Source organism: Scyliorhinus torazame, chromosome 2, assembly GCF_047496885.1.
Source record: "Scyliorhinus torazame isolate Kashiwa2021f chromosome 2, sScyTor2.1, whole genome shotgun sequence".
In the NCBI taxonomy this organism is placed as follows: domain Eukaryota; kingdom Metazoa; phylum Chordata; class Chondrichthyes; order Carcharhiniformes; family Scyliorhinidae; genus Scyliorhinus; species Scyliorhinus torazame.
In genome coordinates, this window is record NC_092708.1 from 372,912 (window position 1) to 385,386 (window position 12,475).

Consider the following 12,475-nt stretch of genomic DNA (forward strand, 5'->3'; position numbering starts at 1 on the left):
AAACGAAAACGAATGGCGATGTACATAACTTAGAAAATGCCAATAAAAAGTTTTTTTCTAAAAATGGTTGCCTTCATCGGCCGGGGCATTTAGTATAAAAATTGGCAAGTCATGTTGCAGCTGTATAAAACCTTAGTTAGCCACTCTTGGAGTATAATGTTCAATTCTGGTATAGCTCAGTGGGCTGGTTTGTGATGCAGAACAAAGCCAGCAGCACGGGTTCAATTCCCGTACCAGCTGAGAATTCTGAATTCTCCCTCTGTGTACCCGAACAGGCGGCAGAATGTGGCAACTAGGGGCTTTTCACAGTAACTTCATACTTGTGACAATAAAAGATTATTATTATTAAACACCCCTTTCTCCATACGGACACCCCCGATCCTCACAAACAACATGCCCCCAACAAACGAAGCTTCCCCTGTACAAAAACCTATTTGCCCCACCAACATCCCTCCCCCCACAAACTCTTCTTCCCTCTGAAAAGAAACTCCTTTCCCTCTTAAAAAAAACCCTCTCCTCCCAACAAACACTGCACTGCTGTCTCTCTACCGCTACTAAACATCTCCACCCCAAATCTCTCTCCTGTCTTCCAAACACTGTACTGCTGTTTTTCCAATTCCTTCCACTTCAATATAAAATGTATAACTCACTGCCTTGTAGCCCACGATGTTGATGGTGATTCCAGAGCCAATGGTGAGCTGACATGGCCACGCCATGGGCTTCCTTCCAATTTTCTTAAAAATGGATAACCGCTCCATACTTTCTCTACAACCAGAAAGGAATTTTTAAACCAAACCAAAATACATCAATTCAGATGAGATTACGTGTTTTGAATTTTAAACACTGAAGAACAAAGAACAAAGAACAATACAGCACAGGGACAGGCCCTTCGGCCCTCCACGCCTGCGCCGATCCAGTGTCCTATCTCGACCAACCGCCTGTATCCTTCTGTACCCTGTCTGTTCATGTGCTTACCAGGTAAATCTTAAAGGCGCTAACGTATCTGCCTCAAACACCTCACTTGGCAGTGCATCCTTAATTTGACTTATTCAGCTCCTGAAGAGTTGGATACTGCTGTGGGAGGGTTTTTTTCAGAAATTTAGAGTACCCCATTCATTTTTTCCAATTAAGGGGCAATTTAGAGTGGCCAATCCACCTACCCTGCACACGGGGAGAATGTGCAAACTCCACCCGGACAGTGACCCAGAGCTGGGATAGAACCTGGGACTTCGGTGCCATGAGGTAGCAGTGCGCCACCATGCTGCCCATGGGGAGGGTTTTTAAAAATTTGTTCATGGGAAGTGTGTGCTGCAGGTTGTGCCAGCATTCATTGCCCATCCCCAATTGCCCTTGAAGGGACAGTTAAGAGTCAACCATGTTGCTGTGGGTCTGGAGTCACATGTAGGCCAGACCAGGTAAGGACGGCAGATTTCCTTCCCTAAAGGATATTTCTATTAGAAATCTAGTGCTAGGAAACAGATAGTTGACAGTAACTTTGAAATTTAAAAAAAGTATTTAAAAAAAAAAAAAGACAAATTTTAATTTTAATTAATTGACGCAATGTCAGTTAGAGGGGTGCTGTGCTCTGACTGTGAGATGTGGCAGGTCCGGGAGGCTTCCAGCGTCCCGGATGGCTTCATCTGCAGAAAGTGCACCCAACTGCAGCTCCTCACAGACCGCATGGTTCGGTTGGAGCAGCAATTGGATGCACTTAGGAGCATGCAGGTGGCGGAAAGCGTCATAGATCGCAGTTATGTAAGTGTGGTCACACCCAAGGTGCAGGCAGAGAAATGGGTGACCACCAGAAAGGGCAGGCAGTCAGTGCAGGAATCCCCTGTGGTTGTCCCCCTCTCGAACAGATATACCCCTTTGGATACTGTCGGGGGGGATAGCCTATCAGGGGAAAACAGCAGCAGCCAGAGCAGTGGCACCACGGCTGGCTCTGATGTTCAGAAGGGAGGGTCAAAGCGCAGAAGAGTAATAGTTATAGGGGACTCTATAGTCAGGGGAACAGATAGGCGCTTCTGTGGACGTGAAAGAGACTCCAGGATGGTATGTTGCCTCCCTGGTGCCAGGGTCCAGGATGTCTCCGAACGGGTAGAGGGAATCCTGAAGGGGGAGGGCAAACAGGCAGAGGTCGTTGTACATATTGGTACTAACGACATAGGCAGGAAGGGGCATGAGGTCCTGCAGCAGGAGTTCAGGGAGCTAGGCAGAAAGTTAAAAGACAGGACCTCGAGGGTTGTAATCTCGGGATTACTCCCTGTGCCACGTGCCAGTGAGGCTAGAAATAGGAAGATAGAGCAGACAAACACGTGGCTAAACAGCTGGTGTAGGAGGGAGGGTTTCTGTTATCTGGACCACTGGGAGCTCTTCCGGGGCAGGTGTGACCTGTATAAGATGGACGGGTTGCATCTAAACCGGAGAGGCATAAATATCCTGGCCGCGAGGTTTGCTAGTGTCACACGGGAGGGTTTAAACTAGTATGGCAGGGGGGTGGGCACGGGAGCAATAGGTCAGAAGGTGAGAGCATTGAGGGAGAACTAGGGAATAGGGACAGTGTGGCTCTGAGGCAGCGCAGACGGGGAGAAGTTGCTGAACACAGCGGGTCTGGTGGCCTGAAGTGCATATGTTTTAATGCAAGGAGCATTACGGGTAAGGCAGATGAACTTAGAGCTTGGATTACTACTTGGAACTATGATGTTGTTGCCATTACAGAGACCTGGTTGAGGGAAGGGCAGGATTGGCAGCTAAACGTTCCAGGATTTAGATGTTTCAGGCGGGATAGAGGGGGATGTAAAAGGGGAGGCGGAGTTGCGCTACTTGTTCAGGAGAGTATCACAGCTATACAGCGAGAGGACACCTCAGAGGGCAGTGAGGCTATATGGGTAGAGATCAGGAATAAGAAGGGTGCAGTCACAATGTTGGGGGTATACTACAGGCCTCCCAACAGCCAGCGAGAGATAGAGGAGCAGATAGGTAGACAGATTTTGGAAAAGAGTAAAAACAACAGGGTTGTGGTGATGGGAGACTTCAACTTCCCCAATATTGACTGGGACTCACTTAGTGCCAGGGGCTTAGACGGGGCAGAGTTTGTAAGGAGCATCCAGGAGGGCTTCTTAAAACAATATGTAAACAGTCCAACTAGGGAAGGGGCGGTACTGGACCTGGTATTGGGGAATGAGCCCGGCCAGGTGGTAGATGTTTCAGTAGGGGAGCATTTCGGTAACAGTGACCACAATTCAGTAAGTTTTAAAGTACTGGTGGACAAGGATAAGAGTGGTCCGAGGATGAATGTGCTAAATTGGGGGAAGGCTAATTATAACAATATTAGGCGGGAACTGAAGAACATAGATTGGGGGCGGATGTTTGAGGGCAAATCAACATCTGACATGTGGGAGGCTTTCAAGTGTCAGTTGAAAGGAATACAGGACAGGCATGTTCCTGTGAGGAAGAAAGATAAATACGGCAATTTTCGGGAACCTTGGATGACGAGTGATATTGTAGGCCTCGTCAAAAAGAAAAAGGAGGCATTTGTCAGGGCTAAAAGGCTGGGAACAGACGAAGCCTGTGTGGCATATAAGGAAAGTAGGAAGGAACTTAAGCAAGGAGTCAGGAGGGCTAGAAGGGGTCATGAAAAGTCATTGGCAAATAGGGTTAAGGAAAATCCCAAGGCTTTTTACACTTACATAAAAAGCAAGAGGGTAGCCAGGGAAAGGGTTGGCCCACTGAAGGATAGGCAAGGGAATCTTTGTGTGGAGCCAGAGGAAATGGGCGAGGTACTAAATGAATACTTTGCATCAGTATTCACCAAAGAGAAGGAATTGGTAGATGTTGAGTCTGGAGAAGGGGGTGTAGATAGCCTGGGTCACATTGTGATCCAAAAAGACGAGGTGTTGGGTGTCTTAAAAAATATTAAGGTAGATAAGTCCCCAGGGCCGGATGGGATCTACCCCAGAATACTGAAGGAGGCTGGAGAGGAAATTGCTGAGGCCTTGACAGAAATCTTTGGATCCTCGCTGTCTTCAGGGGATGTCCCGGAGGACTGGAGAATAGCCAATGTTGTTCCTCTGTTTAAGAAGGGTGGCAGGGATAATCCCGGGAACTACAGGCCGGTGAGCCTTACTTCAGTGGTAGGGAAATTACTGGAGAGAATTCTTCGAGACAGGATCTACTCCCATTTGGAAGCAAATGGACGTATTAGTGAGAGGCAGCACGGTTTTGTGAAGGGGAGGTCGTGTCTCACTAACTTGATAGAGTTTTTCGAGGAGGTCACTAAGATGATTGATGCAGGTAGGGCAGTAGATGTTGTCTATATGGACTTCAGTAAGGCCTTTGACAAGGTCCCTCATGGTAGACTAGTACAAAAGGTGAAGTCACACGGGATCAGGGGTGAACTGGCAAGGTGGATACAGAACTGGCTAGGCCATAGAAGGCAGAGGGTAGCAATGGAGGGATGCTTTTCTAATTGGAGGGCTGTGACCAGTGGTGTTCCACAGGGATCAGTGCTGGGACCTTTGCTCTTTGTAGTATATATAAATGATTTGGAGGAAAATGTAACTGGTCTGATTAGTAAGTTTGCAGACGACACAAAGGTTGGTGGAATTGCGGATAGCGATGAGGACTGTCTGAGGATACAGCAGGACTTAGATTGTCTGGAGACTTGGGCGGAGAGATGGCAGATGGAGTTTAACCTGGACAAATGTGAGGTAATGCATTTTGGAAGGGCTAATGCAGGTAGGGAATATACAGTGAATGGTAGAACCCTCAAGAGTATTGAAAGTCAAAGAGATCTAGGAGTACAGGTCCACAGATCACTGAAAGGGGCTACACAGGTGGAGAAGGTAGTCAAGAAGGCATACGGCATGCTTGCCTTCATTGGCCGGGGCATTGAGTATAAGAATTGGCAAGTCATGTTGCAGCTGTATAGAACCTTAGTTAGGCCACACTTGGAGTATAGTGTTCAATTCTGGTCGCCACACTACCAGAAGGATGTGGAGGCTTTAGAGAGGGTGCAGAAGAGATTTACCAGAATGTTGCCTGGTATGGAGGGCATAAGCTATGAGGAGCGATTGAATAAACTCGGTTTGTTCTCACTGGAACGAAGGAGGTTGAGGGGCGACCTGATAGAGGTATACAAAATTATGAGGGGCATAGACAGAGTGGATAGTCAGAGGCTTTTCCCCAGGGTAGAGGGGTCAATTACTAGGGGGCATAGGTTTAAGGTGAGAGGGGCAAAGTTTAGAGTAGATGTACGAGGCAAGTTTTTTACGCAGAGGGTAGTGGGTGCCTGGAACTCACTACCGGAGGAGGTAGTGGAGGCAGGGACGATAGGGACATTTAAGGGGCATCTTGACAAATATATGAATAGGATGGGAATAGAAGGATACGGACCCAGGAAGTGTAGAAGATTGTAGTTTAGTCGGGCAGTATGGTCGGCACGGGCTTGGAGGGCCGAAGGGCCTGTTCCTGTGCTGTACATTTCTTTGTTCTTTGTTCTTTGTTCTTTGAACCGGATGTGTTTTTACAACAATCAACAATGGTTACATGGTCATCGATAGACTTTTAATTCCAGACATTTTATTGAGTTTAAATTCCATCATCTGCCGTGGTGGGATTGGAACCCGGGTCCTCAGATCATTATCCTGGGTCTCTGGATTACAAGTCCAGCGACAATACCACTACGCTACCGCCTCCCTTAATAAAGCTGGTTTAGCACAGGGCTAAATCGCTGGCTTTGAAAGCAGACCAAGGCAGGCCAGCAGCACGGTTCAATTCCCGTAACAGCCTCCCCGAACAGGCACCGGAATGTGGCGACTAGCGGCTTTTCACAGTAACTTCATTTGAAGCCTACTTGTGACAATAAGCGATTTTCATTTCATTTCATTTCAAATCCCTCTCACACACTTGGACTGAATAGAAGAATAATTTGCACATCTCTTCTCTGGAGGTTTATCAGCCACTTTGACAACTCGGCTCTGAACTTTCTCACCTGAAAGTGAAGACTTCATCGAGTCCTCCCTCTTCATCCAAGGACAGCATCATTTTCCTGACCATATTTGCTCCTTCTTTCTGTTGTGCAGTTAGCTCTTTCCCTGGTGGAGCATTCCAACGTCCTTCTGCAGCATCTCCATCATTTCCTGTGCTGGTAGCGTTCAGTGGAAAAGGCAAGCTGTATGGCAATGGATTTAGTACAAAACAATGATTAATGATTCATTTGCTGTCCCAATGGAAAGTTTTTTTTAAAAAAAACATTTAATTAGGGTATTTGTAGTTTTTATAATAGTAATAACGACAACAGCAACATAAACATTGTACATAAAACATTTCCATCCCTATCACGTTCCTCGCATCCCCCAATCAATGAAACAACAGCCTAACTCCCCCTATTCCCCTCCAGGTTTCTGCCCCGGCTGACATGTTAATTTTCTCCGAGAAAATCGACGAACGACTGCCACCTCCGGGCGAACCCGAACATTGACTCTCTTGGGGCAAACTTTATTTTCTCAAGACTGAGAAACCCAGCCATGTCACTAACGCAGGTCTCTACTTCTGGGGGCTTCGAGTCCCTCCACATTAACAGTATGGGGCTGGTTTAGGGCTAAAGAGCTGGCTTTTAAAGCAGACCAAGGCAGGCCAGCAGCGCGGGTTCAATTCCCGTACCAGCCTCCCCGAACAGGTGCCGGAATGTAGCGACTAGGGGCTTTTCACAGTAACTTCATTTGAAGCCTACTTGAGACAATAAGCGATTTTCATTTCATTTCATCCGTCTCCGGGCTACCAGGGAGGCAAAGGCCAAAACGTCAGCCCCTCTCGTCCCCTGGACTCCTGGCTCTTCCGACATCCAAGTTTCACCACCTCTGGACTCGGCACCACCCGTGTTTTAAGTACCGTGGGCATTGCCTCAGCAAAACCCTGCCACAACCCTCTAAGCTTCGGGCATGCCCCATGTGGACATGATTTGCTGGGCTTCCCGCGCACCTCACACACCTGTCCTCTACCCCAAAGAACCTGCTCAAATGGGCCACCGTCATGTGTGCCCGGTGGATGATGAGGATGTGTTAACCCTGCTTAAGGCATCCGCCCACAGACCCGCCTCTATCTCTCCCTCTAGCACAACTTCCCACTTGCCCTTTAGTTCCTCTATCTGAGTTTCCACGACTCCATAAGTTCTTTGTAGATAACTGATACCTTCCCCTCTCCCACCCATGTTCTGGAAACAATCCTGTCCTGTATCCCCCGTGGTGGCAGGAGCGGGAAGGTCGGAACCTGCCTGCTCAGAAAATCCCGAACCTGCAGATATCTAAACCCATTCCCTGCTGGCGGTTCAAATTTCTCCTCTAAATCCTTCAAGCTAGAGAAGCTCCCGTCTATGAATAGATCTCCCATCCTCTCAATTCCTGCTAATTGCCATCTACGAAACCCTCCATCCAGCCTTCCCGGTACGAACCGATGGTTGTTGTAAATCGGGGCCCAGACCGATGCTCCCTATGCTCTCCTATGTTTCCTCCATTGCCCCCAGACTCTCAGAGGCGCCACCACCACCGGCGAGAACGGCAGAGGTGCCATTATCAGTGCCCCCAGACTTGTGTCCTTGCATGATGCCGCCTGCACACTCTCCCACACCGACCCCCCCCCCACCGACTACGCTCCAACAACACTTTCTTCACTCGCAGGGCTTTACCCGCCCACATGAAACCTGAACTCACCGTATTCACCCGTTTAAAAAAGGCCCTCAGGATAAAGATGGGGAGACACTGAAAGACAAATAGAAATCTGGGTAAGACCGTCATTTTCACGGTCTGTACCCTCCCCGCCAGTGACAGCGGGAGTATGTCCCATTTCCTAACGTTCTCCTTCATTTGTTCTACAAGCTGGGACAAGTTTAACTTGTGCAATGTCTCCCATTCCCGTGCCACCTGGATTCCCAGATAGCGAAAGCTCCTTCCTACCATTCTAAACGGCAGCTCTCCCTGTCTCCTCTCCTGCTCCCTCGCCTGGATCGCGAACATCTCGCTTTTCCCCATATTCAATTTATACCCCAAAAACCTGCCAAATTCCCCTAAGATCCACATAATCTCTTCCATCCCCTCTAACGGGTCCGAAATGTACAGGAGCAGGTCATCCGCCTAAAGCGAGACCCGATGCTCCACCCGCCCGGACCAGCCCTTTCCAGTTCCTTCACGCCATAGCCAATGGCTCTATAGCCAGAGCAAACAACAGCGGGGAGAGGGGACACCCTTGCCTTGTCCGTCGGTGCAGTTTAAAATAGCCTGACATCAGCCGATTTGTACACACACCTGCTACTGGTGCCTGATAGAGCAACAGAGCAACCACACCAATCAATGAAGCCCTGACCAAACCCAAACCTTCCTAGCACATCCCACAAATAATTCCACTCCACCCAATCAAAAGCCTTCTCCGCATCCATGGCAACCACCACCTCCATCTCCCTCCCCTTTGAGGGCATCATGATAACGTTCAAGATACTTCTAACATTGGCTGTTAGTTGCCTGCCCTTTACAAACCCCGTCTGGTCTTCCCCATCACCCCCGGGACACAGTCCTCTATCCTTGTGGCCAATATCTTAGCCAGCAGTTTGGCGTCCACATTCAATAGGGAGATCGGCCTGTATAACCCGCATTGCTCAGGGTCCTTCTCCTGCTTCAGAGTCAATGACAGCAAGGCCTGCAACATTGTTGGGGGAAGGGCTCCCCTCGCCCTTGCCTCATTAAATGTCCTCACCAGCAGTGGGCCCAATATCTCAGAGAACTTCTTGTAGAATTCCACCGGGTAGCCGGGGGCCTTGCCCAACTGCATGACCTCCAGCCCCTCCATTATTTCCTCAATTTCAATTGCGGCTTCCAGCCCTTCCACCAGTTCTTCCTCCACCCTTGGGAACCTCAGCTGACCCAGGAACTGCCTCATCCCCTCCACCCCAGCCAGGGGTTCCGACTCATATCACTTGCTATAAAAGTCCTTAAACACCTCATTCCACTGAGTCCAGTACCGCATTCCCACCACTGTCCTTTACTCTCCCTATCTCACTGGCCGCCTCCCTTTTCCTCAGCTGCTGTGCTATTTGGACTTTTCCCCATACTCATACACCGCTTCCCTTGCCTTCCTCAATTGATCCACCGACTTTCCTGTAGGTAACAGTCCAAATTCCACCTGTAACCTCCGCCACTCCTTCAGAAGCCTCATGTCCGAAAACCCCTTCACTCTTGGCCGTCCGAACCTCCATGGGTCTACTCCCCCCATCTGCTCCATAAACCCCTTTAATTCCTTCGCTATGGCTGGCACCCTCACTGTCCCAGATTTTGACTGGATCAATAACTGTTGAAATCTCCCCCCATGACCAGATTATGTGACTCTAGGTCCGGAATCTTACCTAACACCCGCCTCATAAATTCCACATCATCCCAGTTTGCTGCATATACATTCACGAGTACCACCCGTATCCCCTCAAGCTCACCATACCGTACCTGTCCCCCACGTGTGACACAATTCTCCCTGCCTCAAATGCCACCCGTTTGTTAATCAGGATCGCGACCCCTCTGGTCTTAGAGTCCAGCCCTGAATGGAATACTTGGCCAACCCACCCCTTCCTCAATCTGGCCTGGTCTATAACCTTTAGGTGTGCCTCTTGCACCATTGCCATGTCCGCCTTCAATCCCCTCAGATGCGCGAACACGTGAGCCCTCTTAACCGGGGGGGGGGGGGGTTCTCCCCCCACTCTCTCCCCCCACCCCCTCTCTCCCCCCCTCTCTCCCCCTCTCCCCGCCGATTAGCCATCACCCTTCTTAGGCCAGCCGCCAGCTCGCATCCCTCGCCTCCTCGTGCCCGTCCTCCCCTTTGTCCCCTAGCAACAGTTCCCCCTGTCAGCAGAGCGGCTCCCCCTAACCCTCCCTCCCCCTTAGTAACAGCACCAGAAAACCAACCCCCCATATCAAACCTATCGCCTGCTCACCCCCCACTGCGCTTCCGTGAGCTAGCTAACCTAGCTAGCCTGGCAGCTCCCGACCACGGCACCAGGCAGCCTACCTCCCCATTGTTCTCCCCCCTCCCCCCCGCTTGGAGATACATACATACATATTCAAAGCAGCACAGTCCCCAGTAAACAACCAGTAGAAAAAAATCCCTCCACCCAACTTTCAATGGAACAGAGTTATCTTTACATTTCTGAGCAGCTGCTCAAACATCTTATCACAGCGAAAACCAAAGAAAAAAGGAAGGGTCAAAAACAACCAAGGAAAAAAGAAAGGGAACAAGAAACAACAATAACCCTTTGTTAGAGAGCACTGCATATTCAAAACAACACAGAAGCGTATTTGACCATATCCCCACCGCAATGCCTTCCCCCAGGGTTCAGTGACCTCAATCCCTTGCTAGCCTTTTGTCCTTGATAAAGTTCATAACTTCGTCCAGTGATTCAAAATAAAGTTCCTGGCCCTCAAACGTGACCCAAAGACGCAGTGGATACAACATCCTGAACTTCACCCCCTTCTTGAAGAGGGTCGATTTTGCCCTATTAAATCCGGCTCGCCTTCTGGCCAGTTCCGCGCCCAGGTTCTGATAGATGCGCAACTCACATTTCTCCCACACTCAGCTCCGTACCCGCTTGGCCCACCACAAAATCTGTTCCTTGTCCAGGAACCGGTGCATTCACACCACCATTGCCCTCGGCGGTTCATTCGCTTGCGGTTTCCTTGCAAGAGCTCTTTGCGCTCTGTCCACTTCTAAGGACCACGTAAACGCCCCATCTCCCATCAACTTTTCCAGCATACTTGCCACATATGCCTTCGCGTCCAAACCCTCACTGCCCTCAGGGAGGCCGACGATCCTCAGGTTCTGTCTCCTGGACCTGTTCTCCAAGTCCTCCAACTTCTCCTGCAACCTTTTCTGGTGGTCCTTCATCAGCCCCACCTCGACCTCCAAAGGGGTTAAATGGTCCTCTTGCTCGGACAGCTTTTCCTCCATCTTCTGAATCGCCCCTCCGTGGATTTCTAGACCCTGTTCCACCCGATCAATCGATGCCTTAATCGGGTCCAGCGTATCTTTCTTTAGCTTGGCGAAGCTCTCCTCAAACAACTTAACCAGCTGTACCGTTGACCATGTGCCACCGCACTAGGATCCTGCACCTCCACCATGTTTTCCTGCGCTGCCAGCTCTGCACGCGTCTTCCTTGCTGGTCTATGTCTCCTTACACGGTCACTTGTAGTCCACTGCTCAATACACTGGTGCGGGATTTCTCCTCACTGTCTCACTCTCCACCGATTTATCCAGTGAAATTCCGAAAGAAAACGGGAGAAAAGGTCCAAAGGTTTTGTCACCAAAGGTGGCATCAGACATTAAAGACAATGTTGAGGGCGTATTGTCAAGATTATCCAGAGGATTGGAATAAAGGAATCCCATTCGTATTGTTTGGAATTAGGGATGCACCTAATGAGTCAACCAAATTTAGTCCTCTTGAACTAATTTTTGGTCATGAAGACCACTTAAATTGATTAAGGAAAAATAGTAAAGCCTTTAACCTGATGTGTTTCGGTTTAAAGGTGTTAAGACTCATGGATGTTAAAAGGAATAACTGAAGGATTATTTAGTGTTGTAATATTTTCAGGGTTATCTTTGAAGTAATGGGTGTTAAGAGATCCAATGTTTATTTAAGAGGTTAAGTTGAGTTCATGGAATAAACATTGTTTTGTGTTTAAAAACCCACGTGTCCATAATTGTAATCCCACACCTAGGGAACAAGCTGTGTGCTCGGAAAAGCAACAATAGCATTAAAGGGGGAGGTTTGTTGGACTCCATGATACAAAGTGGGGTTCTGAAAACGCCTCGCCCATAACACTCGGTCACATGCTGAGTCAAAGGGCAGTCACTCTCACCTCGCCTCTGGATAGGGGCTGTTTAGCACAGGGCTAAATCACTGGCTTTGAAAGCAGACCAAGGCAGGCCAGCAGCACGGTTCAATTCCCGTAACAGCCTCCCCGAACAGGCGCTGGAATGTGGCGATTAGGGGCTTTTCACAGTAACTTCATTTGAAGCCTACTCGTGATAATAAGCGATTTTCATTTTTCATTTCATTCAGCTCTTTTGTCCATGTTTGAACCAAGGCTGTAATGAGGTCAGGTGTTGAGTGACCTTAGTGGAACCCAAAATAAACATCAGTGAGCAGTTTATTGCAGCATGCTGTTGATGACCCCGTCCATCATTTTACTGATGATTGATTACAGTTGTAGAACCTTGGTAAGACCGCATGTGGAATATTGCGCACAATTCTGGTCGCCACACTACCAGAAGGCTGTGGAGGCTTTGAAGAGGGTGCAGAGGAGGTTCACCAGGATGTTGCCTGATCTGCAGGCTGTTAACTATGTGGAGAGGCTGAATAGACTCTGACTGTTTTCATTAGAAAGACGGAGGTTGAGGGGTGACCTGATAAGACGTCTACAAGATTATGAGGGGCGTGGATAGA

At 49.0% G+C, this 12,475-nt stretch overlaps 1 protein-coding gene across 1 annotated transcript in view; it reads right to left on the reverse strand.

Annotated features, from left to right (window-relative positions):
* xrcc5 (X-ray repair complementing defective repair in Chinese hamster cells 5) overlaps positions 1-12,475 on the reverse strand; it is a 361,785-nt gene that overhangs the window by 314,156 nt on the left and 35,154 nt on the right. The window contains exons 2-3 of the mRNA XM_072468320.1: positions 5,993-6,172; positions 651-765 (exon numbers count right to left, since the gene is read on the reverse strand). Of these exons, the coding sequence (XP_072324421.1) occupies positions 651-765; positions 5,993-6,172 (295 nt within the window). The remainder of the gene's footprint in view (positions 1-650; positions 766-5,992; positions 6,173-12,475) is intronic.